The following is a 19,411-nucleotide window of genomic DNA, read 5'->3' as shown; positions in this document are numbered from 1 at the left end:
ACAAATTATTTTAAAATATTAACAAAACACAAAATATGAAACAATCAACACTTACAATAAAAATAATATCGACAAATATTTATAATTACTCAAGTCAAAAAATCTTGATGGCTAAGAAAACAGCTATATTTTGTGCTAGGCACGATGCTTAGATGTGAGGAAATGGCCAAGAAGTAATTGATATTAGTACATTTTATAAATGCGTGGAATACTTCGAGACAGCGATAAATCAGATAATCTCTCTAAGAGTAAAAAACGTTATATAAACATGTTTTTATATAGGCTCTATAGCTACTGACAACATCATTTTAATCTTTTTTCTATTAAGACGGTATTATTTCTTATCTTTACATGAAATATACATTTTTATTGTCTATGAAAACTGCACTTAGCTACGAAAACACTATATGACGTTATGACCCGAGCAGACAACACAAGGATGTGGCCATCTTTCACAAATAAGATATCATCCAAGCCTTCTTGAATGCACTCTCTTGTGGTTAAGTAGATGCCACTTACCGCCCTGCAAAACCGCCCCGGGGCGCTAAAAAAAGAGCGCTAACACCACGGCCATTAGTGCATTATGAGCCGAGGAATGGCGCATAATCCGTTCTTTTGCACTCTATATAATATGAGTATGAGTCTCGCCTTATGTTTGGATCATAAAGATGATATACTCCCAGGCAATTTCGTTTACACTCTTTTCTTTTTCTTACACCCTAAATTATTCCGCTCAGCAACTTGAGTGAGGCTATTTGTATGTATAGTATGTACATATTATGCATTTTTCTGATTAAATTATAGATTAATTAATGTGACAACGATTACAGTGGAACAAGTGACATAAACGTCATCAATGATGTGCTGTGAATTTTGTTTTTAAAAAATATATATATTTTATTGCTTAACATTATTTATATTGTTTTCTTCTCTCTTCTGATGGTAATGTTTTTATTGTATTTTTATTTAAGTACAAAATTAATTGTAACCGTTTTACAGCAGCATTTATACGTACAACATTTTTAACAATTTGTTAATTTTATAAAGAGCCAAAAATTATATTTCAAATATATTTACTGTAATAGAAGATAATAAATAACAAAGAAAAACGGACAATAAATTAGGTAATAAAAAATATAACAAAATGCTAAAATAAACTATGTAAAAATATCTTTCTATTTACAATTAATATTATATATTTTTAAAAACAATAAAATTAGTCTTTGTGAACTGAAATGTGAATTCATATATATTAATATATTCTTAAAAGACATAGAATATCTTATAATTCACTGCTACATTTACATTTACGCTAAAAAATGACTCAACAATCATTGTTGAAAATATTTGAGTGAACAAAATCATATACTATTCTAACCTACACAATAACGAATTATCATAATATGCAGCCAAAGATAGCGGTTATAAAAAAGATTTTACATCAAAATTTATAAATAAATTAAATACATTTTTTGTATATGGCTCAATTCAACTACACTTAAAAGAAATTACCATCAAGAGATATTTTTATATAAAAAGTTTATAAAACTTCCAACTGATGTCTTTATCGACTAAATTTGTTTAAGTATTTTAATCGATTTTCATCAAGGAAATAGTATCATTAAAACAAAATACAACTTTAAATTTAAGTCAATTCATTTATTTCTGCGGCATACAAACAAAATTCATAATAAATAAGATACTGTCAAAAGTATTTCGTTTGATTAGACAGTAATCGTAATCATCCATTCTAAAGTTTTCGCAAAGTCTTTTTCCGATAATTTTACTTGACAGCATTATTTTTATGTACAATAGGATATAACTTCTCCTGTAGACATAAGTTTGGCTGTATTTATTTATTAAGACTTTTAATATAAACCTTATCTCTTTTTCAAAATTCATTATTAAATTTAAAATTTAAAACAATATGGTAGAATACAATAAGTACATTTTAAATTACCCCGACGCCCTCTGCGAATCAAAGTTAGTTTTTTTAATACATTTATTTAGAAAAAATGTTCATCAATATTAATAGAATCTTACAGAACGTCTTAAACGTATAGTTGTAAAAAAATCCGTGTGATTAAATCGGAATACGAAGGATGTGAATTCAAATCCCATTTGATATATTTTAGTTATCTAGAATTTGTTTTTGATATTTGTGACGGTTTTCCAAATTATGAATCCAACGACTTAAAAATACTTTCTTCAGAAGTACTTTAGAACATAAATATAGGAAAGTGACAGTTTAAAATAATTGAAAGCTATTTAACATGTTATATTAATTTGTAGCAAACAACACTACTATTAAGTATCGCGTGTATGAAATGGCATGCATATTTAAATATTAAAACGTCAAAATAGCTGCCAATTATGGCGACATAAATGCAAATAGGCCGACATACAAAATAATAATTTAACATTAAAATATGTTTTATTTATTGTAATAATTTACAGGATTTAAATAAATGTACCATTCCATATTGATTATACATAATTCGGATCACCTCAGAAACATTGGTATTAGAAAAATAAAATGTGGCGAAGTATTTAGTTAATAATAATGGTTACGCCCACGATGAGCGGCTTACGCGATGGCTTATAATATTGTGAGTCCTGTGTTTGAATTTCTCTGGCAAATAGACATATTGATTTTTAATTTGAATTTGGAGTCAGAATATGTATCTTATAGGTCGAGCAAGTGGCTAACATCCATTTCTCGTAAAAACAAATTCTGTTAATACAAAATCTCTACTCTATAGAGAAGTTTTTATGTGCAGCCCTGGTGGCCACATGCCACCAGAAGCTTTTGCTGCGGCCACCAGCACTTTACAGAATAATATTTCAAAAATTTATTCATAAAATTATGACATTGGTTGAATACACATGACTTGTCTTAAATTTCTTTTCACTCTCAAATGATCCATAATGTGATTTTGTGATGAGATCATGTGTGAAATAGTCCATTTCTGAGAATAAAGTCAATTCAAAGAATTGGCAACAATTGCTTTATTAATATTGTCGATTTTTTCTAGTACTGTATACTGTGAAAGATCATTCAGTGTAATGCAGTTCATAAAAAATAAATATCGAAGCCAGTTGAAGCCACTTAGAAGCAGCCATGCGGCTCGCATTAGAAAAAGGAGTATTGAGGAATTTCCATTTGCATTATTTTCAAATAATTGATCCATTTTCTTTTAGTATGTAAATAAAATTTAGCTTTAATTTTTCTAATCACAACAAAAATGAAATTTGATACGGCCGCTAGACGTTTCCATAGAACTCTCAATGTCAATTGTGCGGCCACAGTTAAATTTCTCGTGAGAACCACTGCTGTAGAGGCATATTAATATGATCTTATTAGGATCGGATATGGTCAAAAGAAATAAAATAAAATTAATAGTTTAATATTAAATTATTAGCAAATGCAAGTAAAATTGGGAGAGGTTCTGACGCCGTCCAGGAATTAAGCTACTACCTAGATTCTAAGTGACATAACAAAAAGAGGTCGTAAATAATACTTACGAAATTTTAAGCTGTCTCGAGCTTATAGTTATTGATTAATTTTGTTATTTATATAGTGTAGGTTGTTTCAAATAGTAGCGCACATTGAGGTTCCGCCCATCACAATTATTCCAAATTATGTATAGAAATTTAACACTCACCTGCCAATTCAATCATTCTAAAATGTTACTGAATCGGCATTTTGTTGTTGAACAATTTCAAAAGCCTGATGTATTATTAATATTAATTCATTTGATTGAGGGTAGATAATTTATAACTCACACACAATGTACTTCCGTTACAAATAAATGGTTTAATCAATATTTTATTAAGATAAATATTTTACAATAAATATAAGGAGTACAGGAATAATTTAATTTAAACTATATACGTCCTTCGTAGAACATCGTCAACTCCTTATATTGTTAATACTGTATATTTTAGAGAACAGGTTAATCATAAGTGCTTTTATCAGAAGAAAATATTTTTTCTATGAAGATGAAACCTTTATATAATATTTATAATTTAAACTGGAGAGAAGGGTAACCATGATAAGAGAGCTATTAAGTTAGCTTTAAGTCATTGTGTATTATCTGCAGAAGATGGTATTTTTCACCACGCATTACGTATCGAAAAAACTCTAGATTTCTGGGCTTAATTGTATTGAAAAGTTCTAGCTACTTCTTTATTATCATTGAAATTATCGTTGTGTTTCTACGATATTTTAAGCATAATAAATGTTAAGTCCCCAAACAAAGATATCGATCCACCCCTGCTGAACACGTTCAGTATTATCCAATTAATAAAAATATATCAATTTCTTGAGAAGTATTATGTTTGAAGTACCTGGCTTTAAAACTATCATACCATCATGAAAAGAAATATAACCATCCTTATTCGTCAAAGTTCTAGGACATATCGTATCAAGGTTTCAAAGTATCTCTTCTATCAATCCAGATATATCTGGTTTAGCCACTGGGCTAATAAAAATATTTATCTTCATCAGATATTAGATTAATAAATTTAATATAAATGTGAATCCAGTAGCCGTAGATGAAGAATTTAAAACAAGATTTTCTTTATGACAATGCTGAATTGCAGGCCATAAATTACAATAATTTCAAAGATTCCTGAGTGTCAAATATTATAATAATTTTTAATGCGTGTTTTATTTACGTGACAATCTTTCAATACATACAGACATAACTATTTAAAATAACAAATTAAGTACCTATATCCAATATTATTATCTACACTCAAAAATTAAACATTATTTCAGCCTCACACAGAAGGCAACTCACCTTCCATTATGTTTATGTTTCCTGCCCATTATGTTATGTAAACTATTTACCTTAATTATGTAAGTAACGTATTATCTAACAATAAGCAGAGGCCGTGCAGGTAACTTCCGTATTTTTACTCCACGTTAATTCCGTCTCCCAAATAATGTATCTACATGTGCCAGAGTTCCTTGCACATATATACCGCCACTAACTTCTCTTTCGCCATGTTCAATGGGTGCAAGGGAAAAGAGGTATCAGTCTACATACCCAAAATCCAAAAAAACTAGAACCCGTCCATCACAATAATTTACTCATAGTCAATGGCTTCAATACCATAAATTTTGAGACTGTAATGTAGTATTGTATCTACAATACGTATAATAGAACTTCTAAATCCAGCTCTTATCTACAAAATGACGAACTTCTGTTTAATATTTTATAATTGAGTTGTGATATTAAGGCTAAGGCCACATAGGCAGGTGCCTTGCTTGGTAAGTACGTGCTAGGTGAAATATTATCCTAGCGAACGGACGCACACTATATTATCGCAATGGCCACACTGCACGCTTCACGCCTCGCTACGTGATTAATAGTCACCTAGTGAGTCTCCCCGCGAACAAACGTGTTGGTTATTTTTATTGTATCACCTAGTGATTTTGCAAGATGGCGGATGTTTCTTCAGTATGACAAACGTCAAACACCGTATATTTTGAGGTTATGAATAATGACACATGGTGTAGGCCTCCGAATCCTCGGCTAGCTCCGGGCCTGGAGTGGAGGTACATTCAATGTTTGGAAGAACAGGTAGGCACAGTATATAGTAAATGGAAACTAATGTTCACTCTGTTATAGTTAATTTATTATGTCACATTCACAAAAGTTATAAAGAAAAGTCAAGTAAGCGAAAACACAGACATACAAGAACAAAATCTCATAGAACTAATTTATTATTATGATATTGTTTATATAAAATTAATACTTTTATTATTTACTTATTCACTTTAACTAGCGTAAGCGAGATTGCACGAGCAGGGCTTTATACCGAAAGGTTGGGAGCCGGGTCCAATAGTAAAGAAACAAATTAAACTCGCGAAAACGACTAAGTCGCTATCTGACATTTGGAGGAGTAGGTATCGACCGGTAGGTATCTCGGACCTCGGTGAGTACCTCTTCTCAAGTTTTGATAAACTTGTATGGAGAAGAGTGAATAATTCGCGCCGCGAACCGTTGCAGGTTCGGGGTCGTAAGTGCGAGAGAAGACTGCTGATGGATTGCTTGCTGCTTGGGGTAATGGCAATGTTTAACTGGGGCGCCGACTCAAATGGGAGTCATCCCCGTTATCTCTAGTTACTGTCGTTGTGATTGCCTTAGGGTATTTTTGTACCGCTTCTGAGTTCGTTGGGCCTCGGTGGCTTCGCGACCGGACCGAGGCCCAATTTGTGGTCTCGATTAAGTGGTCTCTATTGGTTTAAGGAAAAGTTGCTGGCGCATTCTCACTTCTGCCGTCCGTCGATTGTCGTCCGTTTTCAGCACCTACGCGTTTGGGTGTCTGTCCTCTTCGTTGTCGTCGTCTTCGCCTCTCGGTAGGCTGGTTTCTTCTGCGGTCTTGTGTCGCAGGAGTTCAGGGTCTCGGCTAAAGGATGATTGATGCAATTCCCTCGAGTAGCAATTTATCTTTTTTGCTTAGCCCTTTGTCTGTGTGGTTTGGTATTTATTATTTTTTAATACCTAGGGTGGGTGGGTTCTGAGACTTGCACTTAAGTCAAGTGACAGACTGGCCACCATCTTTTTTTTATTTATTTTATACTCGAGGGAAGTTCGATCTCCAGGTGTCACAATGGGGTCCCGATTGCGGTCGCTAAGAAGGAATGGAAGGTCTGCAGGGAAGTAAGGATGTGGGTAGCTAGGGGGGCATCAGTAGAAGAACCTTTCTTGGCCGGTCAAATTCTGTCTGTGCGTGTATGTCGTATTGTAATAGGTGTGAAATTGTCGTGTTGGGATGGTTCGAGATGGAGCTGTAGAATTGCTTCGTGAGCTTGAGGATATGGGTTTGGAGGGTTTCCATGTTAAGATCGCTGTGTAGTGTTGTGTTCCTGACGAACCAGGGAGCATTGGTGATAGCTCGTAGTGTTTTGTTCTGTGTGATTTGTAGCTGGTTTAGATACTTGAGACCTGCGTATGCCCAGACGGGGCATGCGTAAGTCATGATCGGTCTGACTATGGCTGTGTATAATAGCAGCTTGCTGCGATAGGCAAGCTTGCTCCTATGTCCTATCATCGGTGTGAGCATGGCTAATACTGTGTTGGCTTGGCATTTTTTATCGCAAATGTGTTCGAAGAATGTGAGTCTTCTGTCTAGCGTAAGACCTAGGTATTTGACCGAGTCGGTCCAAGGGATTTTAGTCTTGTTCATAACCAGGTGATCTATGGTGCGCTTTCGCTTTGCATGGCGGCGCGCGAAGTAAACGGCTTTGCTTTTATCTGCATTTATTTTTATACGCCATTTATCGCACCAGGTGGAAACCTGGTCGGCCGACCTTTGGACTAACTCTGTTGCTCTGTTTCTGTTTATGGATTTGGACAGGATGGCTGTGTCGTCAGCATATTGTGCTAATATGCAAGAATCTGCTGATGTATCTACTGGTATTGGGATATCCCGAGTGTATAGGTTATACAGGGTCGGGGCAAGCACGGAGCCTTGAGGGACTCCGGCTGTTGCTGGTCTGATAGAGGATTTTGCTCCATACAGTTTGACTGCGAAGCGTCTATTGGTGAGGAAAGAATTCAGTATCCTGATTGTTGGCTGATCTATTTCGGCCTCTGATAGCTTTACTACGAGTCCTTCGACCCAAACTTTATCAAAAGCTTTGGCTATGTCTAAGAACAAGCCAACAGTGTAAGTGTGGTGATTAAAACCGTCTGTAATGTATTCAGTGACACGTAGCAACTGGTGATTAGTGGTGTGACCGGCCCTAAATCCATGTTGCTCGTCCGGTATGAGTTTTTTCTCAAAGATAGTGATTTGAAGTCTGGAGTTTATGATTCTTTCGAGAATTTTGCTCATCGTAGGGAGGAGACTTATCGGCCTATGGTTCTCAGGTAAGGTGTGGTTTTTACCTGGTTTTGGAAATAGGATAATATCTGCTAGTTTCCAATCGTCTGGGAAGTATTGTGATTCTAAACAGGCATTGATGATCCCTGTTAAGGCTAATACTCCTTTTTCTGGTAATTTTTTTAAGGTGAGGTTACTCACCCCGTCATTGCCTGGCGCTTTGCGATTTTTAAGTCGCTTAATTAAATATTCAACCTCTTGAGTGGTGGTTGGTAATATCGGTGTGGGTGGAGGATCTATCCTGTCGTGAATTATTGCGCTGGCCCTGTCCATAACTGAATTTACGTGACGGGTGATGTGTCTGTTATTGTAGTCTATGTCATTAGGTGTGAATTGACCTTGGAGGCTGTCCGCAAATACCTCGAGTTTCTCCTCTGTGGTATATACTGTCTTAGTATGACCTTTCAGGGGGTTGATCGGGCACTTTGGCCTTCTCAGGGCCTTAGAGACCTTCCAGTAGGGGTCGCTACCCTTAGTTAATTCTATGAGTTTGTTGTTCCAGTTATCCTGGGCGTGTTCTCTATTAAGTTTCCTAACGCTACTCCTAAGTTTTTTAAACTTGGCAACAGAGGGTTCATCTCCCAATATTTGGGCGATCTTCCTAGCGCGGTTTTTCTCTGTGATTTTTAATCTAGTGGCTTTAGGTATATCTAATCTATGCAATTCAGCCGGGCTGATTGGTGTTGAGGCGGCTTTGACTGCCTCTTGTATTGAGGTCGTCAAGTCCCTCACTGCGGAGTCTATTTTAGTAGTGGATGTGAGATCTGATGCTAGAGTGTGGTGTTCCTCCAGATGAATTCCGAAGTCCTCCCAAGATACTTTATATCTTGAGGTGTTCGGTGGCGTAACTAATGGATCTAACGGGTCCCCGAGGAACATTAATACCGGTTTGTGATCTGAATTTAATTCGTCAACCGTGCGAATAATGGGAAAAAAGTTTGTATTACGGAGGATGGCGAAGTCTATAATGCTAGGTCTCCCATGTACAGGGAACATGGTTGGCGTGAGAGGTGCTGCTATGACTGATTGAGTGTCCTGAGTGAACTGTAGTAATAACTCACCACGGGGTGTCGATTTGTAGTTGTTCCAAGCAGGATGCTTGGCGTTGAAATCGCCCGCTATTATTGTGGGAGTATCATTGATGGTGTCCAGAAGACTATCGTAATCTAACCTGGTTGGTGCCTGCTGGGGTCGGATGTAAATAGATGTGAATTTAACTAAGCCGTAATTCTTAGTTGTTACTAGTATCGAGGTTGATTCTATAGCCTGACGAGTGGCGCGCGCGGGTGGCTGAGAGTGTATTGAACAGTGCTCGATAGTTGATTTTACGAGGATGGCTGTTCCGCCACCTTTGGTTAGTCTGTCGTTCCTGTGTATAGTGTAGTTAGGTATGTTAAATCGATGAGAAGGTTTGAGCCACGTTTCATTGATAAGTAAGATATCAATGTCATGCTCTTCAAGGAAGTGTCGGATTTCGTGTTTGTCTGTGAGGAGTGAAGCTCGTGCGTTCCAAAACGCTGTCTGTAGTGACGTAGGTTTGATTTTAGCGGCCATATTGGGTTCTTGGGTAAGTCGCTAGGACAGAGTGGACCTGGTCCATCAGGGCCTTCATCGCATGGCTCAGCTCCAATAAATGTTGGGCCTGCGAGTGTTCCTGATGGGTTGAGGAGGTGGAAGGGTCGTGTGGGTGTGTTTTTTCCGCGACCTTGGAGGCGGGTTGTGACGGCATCTTCTTCGGGCCAGAGGGTGCCTGATTGAGGGTGTTCCGGTTCATCGCCCATGCATTGGGCGTTGGGAGTAATGGGGCGCGTGTTTGTGGCTCTGGGTTGTGATGGGGGGCGCTCCTTGTGTTACCTGGTCGGTATGCGCATCCTCTGAAGTTTGCGGGGTGCGGCCCCCTGCAGTTTGCACAGGTGGCCGGCCCCATTTGTCGTGTGTGAGTGCAAGTGTTTGTAAGGTGTCCTTCGCCGCAGCGGACGCACCTGGGATCTCCGTGGCAGTTCTTTTGGGAGTGGCCAAATCTTTGGCAGCGGTGACACTGTCCGGCTGAGGCTTTTCTATTTAATGGTTCTAATTTAATTCGCAGGTTTAAGAAGTTTCCCATGTTGTAGATTTCTCTGCCTTTGTCTGTTTTCTCGATGTCTAGTAAGACCAGAGGCATGGGGAGTCGGTTCGAGTTTTTTCTCATGCGATGTACTTTTTGAATTGGGAAGCCTTGGTCTGAGAGTTCTTTTGTTATTTCTTCTTCGGTATATTCAACTGGGATATTCCTCATGACTACCTTGAGTACTTTTTCTGACGCAAGGTCGTATGTGTTATATTTTATATTCGCAGTCTGTAGTAGGTCTTGTGCTTTTCTGTAGCATGTAATGGAGGGGAACGTGACTTTTATTCCTTCGCGTTGATTGACTCCTTCCACAATCTTTAGTCCCGCGCGGAACATGTCAGCAGTTAGTCTCTTGAAATCCGCCTTGTTGTGCAGTATAATTGGCGGTATTGCTGGTGTTTTGGAGATCGTGGCAGGATCGGGGGATTTAGGGCTTGATGCTGTACTGGATGGAAGAGATGGCGAGACGGTCGGTAGGTCGGTTTTGGTTTTCTTCATGGGGGGGGTCTCTTGGCTTTTGGGTTCTTGGGGCGAGGGCCGCGGGAGTTTGGTGTGTTGCTCCTGTTTGCGTTGTGGGCCCTGGCTTTTGCCTTTCTTTCCTTTTTGTTGGTTACTGGGGGATATGTCTGTGATTTTGGGGTCGATTGGTTCGACGGGATCGGGGACTCAACATCATTTTCGTTGATTGTGCTTAAGATGTTGCTGGTCGGTTGGCGTATTGTGCTGGATAGGCTCGATGCAGAGGAATCTAGTAGTTCACATTCGTCATCTTCTGGGCTGGAGTCTGGATCTGGGGCGATGGTCCATTGTGAGGCTGGGATCTGTTGGCTGGGCGGTGGTTGTTGCTTAGTCCTTGAGCTGCTCCGAGTTTGGACTCGGGACGTGGTTGGTGTCAATGTGACTGCCACTGCTGGGGTGTCGGTGGTTAGATAAGCGGTTGCGTTCTTCAGGGTCTCATCATATAGTTCCTTCATCGCAGGGTCCTGATGAATAGAGGGTGGCGGTGCCTTGGTTAATAATCGCAGTAATGATGAGATTAGTAAGTTGGCAGATATTTCGTTGGGGGGTGCCATTGTTAAGCGGAACAGCAAATGTTATGTGGGGTAAGTTTGAGCTATCTATTCTATAACTGGCGTATTTAAATTTATTTTGATTTTATAGTGATGGTAAGGAGAGTCAAATTATAATGTGTGAGAAAAAAAAAAAAATCATGTATTTATAGAGGTATACACAGCAGGTCACCGATCGATACTGACGGTGAGTCTTTGTATATTCCAGCGTATTTAGGGGTTTAGTTAATATATATTTTAAAAAGTGAGGGCTGGCTAAGTATGATAGATGTAATTTAAATTTAATATTTTAGGTAAAAATAAGAGGCTTAAGATATTATCATGTAAAGCAGGTTGGTAGTTAATAGAATGCAAGTTTTTAAGGGAATCGTATAGAATAATGGAGTATGATTATTACTGAGATATAATGTTTTAGTAGTGAGAAGAAGCTGTCAAAGTCACAATAAGTAGGTAATTAAGAAAGGATTTTATAATAGGTATATAATAGGTAGAATATAATATTTTAATAGTGAGATCAGAGGCTGCAAGGATATAATTAGTAAGCTAAGATGGGATTTTATGTACAAGTATGATAGATGCAATTTAGATTTAAAATATAAAAGTAGTTAGTTATAAGACTGCAAGTTAAGGTTTGATATAGGAGAGAAAAATTATGATAAGATAGCAGATGATAGGTAAAGAAATTGTTATTTGCAGAGAATTGTTATATATGGTAGGTTGTTGCTCAATACTAGCAGCAAGATTCCATATAGTCTACTGTAGTTTAGGTTATCAATAGTTGTCAATATCACAGCTATAAGTAATTAGTGAAGATTTTTAGTAAGTGGCTATCATGTAAGTTAAGTAGGTAGTTAAAGAGTGCGAGTTAATGGTAGAAGAGAGATAAAGTAAGAAGGAAAAAATATGTTAACTGTAGCCCGGTTCTGTGCATAGGTATGATAGATGCAATTTATATTTAAATTTAAGATTTTAAGTAGGTGGGTATCTTGTAGTCAAGTGGGCAGTAAAAATTAAGTAAGGTAAGTAAAAAGAGAAAAAGTAAAAAGATTGTTATCTGTAGCCCGGTTCCTTGGGCGCGGTGATCCGGCGGTCGCCTTGAAGCACGTTTCACTGACCGAACTGTACCGAACGGGAGCGATGTCGAACTATGCGATCCGGGTCGTCGATATCACGTATAAGATGAGATTGAAGGCTCGAATCGCGCACGACACCACACTGAACCGAACAGAACCGTCAGCGCCTGTGCCTCTCGGTTACACCTGATTCACGGCACTTGGGGAACAGACGAAGGCACTGGTCCACAGTATCACTATTCACGGGATGGTAGGTAGGTAGGTAGGTCAGTAGGTATGATGATGATGGGCGTATGTAGGTTGGTGAGAGAGAGAGCAATTCAAGTCTGTTTCGAAACGTATCGTTTCTCCACTATGAAAGCCCTGGTGAAGATTCTAGGTTGATCGGCTGTCGGCGATTATCTTGATAAAGACTGTTCGACGGCAGGTGGATGGCTGCTAGAGATCCTCAAGCTGGCGATAATAGCGGTGAATCGATGGATATCTTGGTGTCCAGTGCGTATTCAGGATCAAATTATTCTTTGCAGAAATAAATTCGATGCGCAAGCTGAATCGGAGTGGAGAGCAGAGATGTTATCGGATCGAGTGTCAGTCGAGAAGTGTGCCTGATGGATTCTAGAATCACGGGTTTTTATACAAATGTGCCCGTCGTGCAATCTTTCTTACTTTAACATCTAATACAGCTCGGTGTCGCCACGGGCACATACTTACGACTAGTTGGCGGATGTTATTCCGTCAACCAGACATATAGGCAGTAATAATTGCTTAGTACATACTCATACTTCGCCGATCAAAGATTTCCCGAGCCTTATTCCAGTACGCGGTCTCCTTGATCGACCAAAATCATTGATCCGATTCTCCCGTCGCGTGTGAGCGTGACGCCGTCATACATGCGAGCGAGAGGGGCTCTGTCACTGCAAAGCTGGCAAATTCGTATCGCGAAATCGGTTTCAAACACGTACGACAGAGACGCCGTCGTACGTCAGAGCAGGAAAGCTGCCGGAATACCGATTCGGAAACGCCGCGCGTGGAACAGCCGCGGATATTTAGGATCGGATTTACTATGAAAATTACGCGGGATCGTGATTACAATCGGATCGATGGTTGCCCTATGTGTTGCTATACTTTGTGATTGCACATCTGTACAAATGGAAGTTTTCGCAACAGGACCTATGAGCATATGTTAACAATTACTGCGCCGTGTACGCGCGATGCGTAGCGACATCGATCCATATACCCTTAATATTACAATACCAATTACTTTTAATTATTATATGCTATCAACGCCCATCTATATGTCCCCCTTTATTATTCTCGTTAACCCTTACATTTTTACATTATTTTATACATTAGCTTACAATTTACATTACATATTAAACTTATAATTCAAATCGTATTTTATATCCTATTTAGCTTAATTATCTCCTTATCTAAACATATATTTAATCCAAACTTAATCCTATTGTTATGCTTCGTCGAGGGTCGTCATCATCCAACCGGTGGCGCATTGACTACCAGGATCAGACCGAGCGGTGGGGAGGCACTACTCCTTATGGGAGTGCCCCCATAAGGGGCGGAAAATCTAGTGTGCGTCAATGGGATGAATTGACATTATGCACCCAACAAGTTCAAATTTAAGACTTTCGAAATTTTAAACTTAAATTCTGTTAGAAGTAGCTCGGTTAGTTTTGAGAGTGTTTTATCATTGTTGACTTGAGCGCTCCTAAATGTCAAATGAATTTGTACCTAATCACGTAGTGTGCAATGTGGCAGTAGTGTTTTTAGTAGACAAGCACTTCACTTAGCTTAGCACTAGCGAAGCACCTACCTATGTGGCCAAAGCCTAAGCGTTTCAGAATTTTGTTACATGTGTGTTAATTATTAGTATCTCGTTAAGCATGTAATTATTATATTACGTTTAATATTTAGCTCACGTCTCTACAGTATAAACATTTATTGTATCAAATTGATTATAGCAAAACCCTTGCCACAAAAACGTTTTAGCATTTTCCGATCACGATTTTTCCGAGGGAAAAGGTTCCTCTTTAGTACAACCCTCGTGTCCAGGTAGTGCTTTATGCCAACATTTTCAGGTGAGATAAGCAGGCAGTATAAACAATGCCACAAACACGTCGTGTTTTAGCCGCGCGTTGTTTTTCCTCAAGGGAAAATCATAAATACGCCTTAATAATGTTTTTCCAGGCCGCGATAACGCGTTTTATTACGCATGCGTGATTTTCCGTAATACACCTACGTATCTTATTTTGTGGGATTTATTTTTTATAGTATTTATTGTGACATTACGGATCTGCTTTATTGTATCGCTTCATCTGGTATCATTGAGTTTTCATGATACATTAAGCATCATTACAACATAAAACCACAAAAATATTAGATTATAATATAAATTTTTACATTTTCGAAAGTGTACTGAACATTATTCCATACAACATAAAAATTATACAATACGCCCAACATTGTAGATCAGTGGTTCTCACGTGAAATTTAACTGTGGCCTCATAATTGACATTGACAGTTCTATGGAAAAGTCTAGTTAGTGGCCGTAACAAATTTCACTTTTTGTTGTGATTGAAACAATTAAAGTTACTTACATTTTATTTACCAAAAAAATGGATCAATTTATTTATAGACAACTCCATTTAACTTCCGAATTTTGTTCTGACTTTTGAACATTTTAGTACATACCTATATATTTATTTTAAAATAATGCAAATGGAAATTCTTCAAATCTCCTTTTTTCCAATGCGAGCCGCATGGCTGCTTCTAAGTTTACATATTCTGTCAACTGGCTTCGATGTTTGTTTTTTATAAAGTGCAATACACTAAATAATCTTTCACAGTATACAGTAGTAGGAAAAATCGACAATATTAATAAAGCAATTGTTGCCAATTCTTTGAATTGACTTGATTCTTGGTCAACGTATAACTACGACCAAAAATTTTCAACCGTGGTATTATTAAAATGGTTTGTAAGTACTTGGTCATGAATCATTTCTAATATCGCATATTTAATGCTATCCCAGTTAATTTAATACTGAAAATTATGTTGGTGGCCGCAGCAAAATCTTCTGGTAGCCGCATGCGGCCACCAGGGCCTGACATGAGAACCACTGTTGTAGATGCTATATTCTATACTCATATAATTATAATATCAATTTATAAATTGGATTTCTCTAAAAAGTTTACAAATAATTACAATAAGCTCTCAATAAATTGTAATGCTTTACATTGAAAACACAAACATGACAATTCATACGTCTGCCAATTATGCTTTGATGCAATGAGTAATTTAACTAAAACTATTACTAGTCCACATTCTAATAAAAAAAAAATCTAATGTTAACCGCAGCCTTCCCTTACGATGCTAATATTCTATCCATTCCGGTGTTATCACCTTAGGTTACCGTACAAAATTGACAATATTACAGTAGGTAAAAATGAAATGCTTATTTTGTAAAAATAGATTAATCTAACAAGGTTTCATTATTCATTATTCGCTATTTGTTTATCTATAAATCGATTAAATCATGATAAGTTAATTATAACCATTTAACTATTTCTATACATTCTTACAGTGCACAAGTCATGGTAATTGATCCCGACCCTTACTTTCATACCTCTTTCTCAGAATCGAGTGTGTCTCTTTTTGTTGCATATACTTTTAGATTTATGTCTTTTGTTTTTAATAGAATGCGACGCTCTTTTTGCAGTGTGTATTTATAATTTATGACAGGTAAACGAAATATGACAGATATCTATCAATTAATATATTATGTACTTAATTTATAATACTTAAAGTTTTTTTAAAATATTAATATTTTAATTAGATGTAATATTAATGTGTTCTAGAAAAAATCAATGCTTACGGGACATACAAATTATTTATGTTTTCGGTAATCGCTTTTCAAATGCAAATAACACGTTAATTACAAAATCAATAAAAAGTGCCCGTAGCCATTTTAAGATGACAAAGTGCATATTAACAGAAATATTTACAGTTCGTTTGGCTGTGTAACCTAAGATGACATTACAGTAATGGGAGTGTTAAAATAACAATAACTTACAGCGCCAAATTACATTATATCAATTTTTATGTGCAAAAATATTATCAAAGATGTGATTTTACAGTTCAACTATGATCACTTTTCTTTATATGTGATATAATTTTATTATGTGCAATATATTGACTATATGTGAAAGCTATTATAATAGCATGTGCACTTAATTCCAATCCCAAAAAATACTAATCAATATTTCAAGTCGAAAGGGTGATTATCAACGATGGTATATTTATGATTTTCAGCGCCGACGGAAACTATGAGGTCACCATCATGACGAAAGCCATCCTCCACCACACGGGCAAGGTCCTGTGGAAACCTCCAGCCATTTACAAATCCTTCTGTGAGATCGACGTCGAGTACTTCCCCTTCGACGAGCAGACCTGCTTCATGAAATTCGGATCCTGGACCTACGATGGATACATGGTAAGCATGCAAGACAGTAATAATATCTCGAAACTATTATATCTTTCTTTTATGATATCACTATGGCTAACGTCCAGCAATCTTCTTCTTTTCGCTTTTGTCAAGATTTTTATGTGGACTATTCATTTATTATAATATCCTATCAAACATACGGCTTTTTTTCAATGTTTATGTATTTGATGCGATGCGGGCAATTAAGGGCTCTAGAAATAAAACCGACATTTTTTGTAAAAAGTCAACAAGTCATTTAAAATACCTTATTGCTCTATTATAGAATTTCTTAAACAAATATTCTTAAATTTTGTTTGTATACTAGAAACACAACATCTTAAAATGTTTTTTTTTCAGATATAATACAATATAATATATGAAATATTATTAAATATAGACTTGCTAACATTTTTCAAAAATTAGAAGTTGCCGTTTTTGTTTCTAGACCCTTTAATTAATATCTGTAAATAATATATTAATTGAAATTCCACTCCACGGTGGCCAATATGCTTCGCTTGAGATAGAACTTCTATATTAAAAACATAAATTTTGTGTGTACTTAATTGAATGATGAATCATTATGCTTAATAATTATTATAATATTAATAGGGCCAGAAAGTTTTTGATACGTAACCCTCTAAAAGAAAATGTATATCTACTTTGTTTATCGAGTGAGTAGGTATATTTCTGAAACTCCAAAATATTTAATGTCATTTAAATACCTTATTGAAACAACGAAACAAATAAATTAAACAACTACAAGGTGGCTTTGTTTCGGAAGAAATCTCTTCTTTTGAAATAATAATAATTGCTATTGTTTAAAATCAGCTAAGTATATACCAGTCAAAGAGGGGTACATTTAGCTTAAAGGGAGGCAAAAGACACAGTAAAGCGAGGCGGCAAAAAAACAAAAAATCTTACAATTGGTACTATACGTTTATACTACGCTAAACGTATTAAATGAATTCTTTTTCAAAACAATTTATGTATTTTTAGTATTGAACTTTTATTATTTACATACATAAATAATTAGAAATGAAAAATTATATTTTACTACATTCCTACATAATGTGTAAATACCTAAAAAATATACTTATTAGGTAAAATATATAACGCCGGAGAGGACTCTAACTTATATTCCTCGGATTCCGACCAATATGCTGTACCAATTTATCTAATTACGACGAAATTAGCTAATGGCATACAACTAAAGCACTCGACAGTTTTCAATGATGTTGGCGACAGGGTTTTATGGTTACCTTTAATTTGTTTAGTTTTAAAGTACTTTCACTTTCTAATAATTTAATCAACATGTTTTTTCTAATATGACATTGTGTGATGTTTCCAAATTATATAGGTATGTTCAATATAAATAATGTTACATTCTTAAAACTTGTGAATTATTCGTTGAATAATGAAAAATATTTATTAAGTTATATTATACATTATGTATTCAAAAAATATAAGAGATAATAAAGTTTACCTGTCTAAACCTGCGTACTCTGTCAAAAAAATATCTAATAATTGCACTGGTCTATTTAAACAATTAGTTTTATACGTTATTGACTTTTTTTATTCTCTTTCAAAAAAACAACTATAAAAATAATACCTATATGTGCTATAATATCCTATATATTGATTCCCATTCGGGTATGAGACCGAAACCAACATCAGTAATCTCATAACTGACAGTTAGTTTAAACTTGATACATAATTAAGATTTAGTTGTAGATATGTTAAGTTTGATTCAGTTGTAGATTAAAGAATAACATTATTGTAACAAACATTTTATCTACCTGGCCTAACCGAAATCCGGGAATTTAACCTTATGTCTGCTTTCGTTTGTTACCTATGCCGAATGAGTTTTGATACCTGGCCGTCGGGCAGTGCGTCCTTTGTCAGATAGATGACTATTATAATGTATTAAATAATTATTATAAGTATCATTATTTTTTAAACAAATATCTCTCAAATACGCCTCAAGTTCTATTGATTTTTGGATTCGATCAATATCTATAATAAGTGCCATAGTTAAGTATAAAGAGGTTTGTGTTGAAAAAAATGCGATACCATTCTTTCTTCTTTGGCCATATCCGCCCCTTAACTGGAGCATATGGACACCACTATTCCAGGTCGCCGGAATCCGGTCGGCTTGAAGAACAGGCAAGCCAGGTTAAAGTTCTTTTCTGGCATCCGCAGCACGTGGCCGAGCTAGGTCCAACGTCGCCTCTTCACTTTTAGCGTGATGAGAGGCTGCTTGGCGCGTTCTCTTATCTCCTCGTTGCTCCTAAAGTCACGCACATCCAGTATTCGTCGCAAACATCTGTTTTCGAAGCTCAGTATGCGGTTGCTCTGAGCTTTCGTAAGGTGCTATGATTCGCTACCGTAAAGCAGCACCGTCAGAATGCAAGCGTCAAATAGGCGGCATTTAGATAGCATACGACACCCAGTGAGAGTCAAATCCGCAGCCCTGAAATTCACGCCCTGCCAACTAAGCTATGTGCGTCCTCTCAAACTGCGACGTCATTAACTAGTAGTTTTTACAGTTTTCTCTGAAGCGTTCTCTAAAGTGCGTTATTTTTTTGGCAGTAGGCTTTTGTATTTTAAATCAAGGTATTAATTACCTTTATTACGAATAAGTTTCAGGATTATAAGCATTTATATATAAGCACTTGCTAATATTTTAATGAAAAATATTTTATATTATGTATCTATGATATAAGGCAATCTGTTTTGTTGCTGTGTTGATTTATAGAACGATATTTT

At 36.5% G+C, this 19,411-nt stretch overlaps 1 protein-coding gene across 1 annotated transcript in view; it reads left to right on the top strand.

Annotated features, from left to right (window-relative positions):
• Nucleotides 1–19,411, top strand: part of nAChRalpha1 (nicotinic acetylcholine receptor alpha1) — a 416,158-nt gene that overhangs the window by 377,161 nt on the left and 19,586 nt on the right. The window contains exon 5 of the mRNA XM_085945958.1: nt 16,474–16,654. Within this exon, the coding sequence (XP_085802084.1) occupies nt 16,474–16,654 (181 nt within the window). The remainder of the gene's footprint in view (nt 1–16,473; nt 16,655–19,411) is intronic.

The sequence above is a fragment of the Rhyacophila brunnea genome, unplaced genomic scaffold (assembly GCF_057557595.1).
Source record: "Rhyacophila brunnea isolate RB1 unplaced genomic scaffold, BYU_Rbru_1.0 scaffold_19, whole genome shotgun sequence".
Lineage (NCBI taxonomy): Eukaryota > Metazoa > Arthropoda > Insecta > Trichoptera > Rhyacophilidae > Rhyacophila > Rhyacophila brunnea.
Note: the sequence above shows the minus strand (reverse complement) of the source record. Positions and strands in the feature narration are given on the sequence as shown.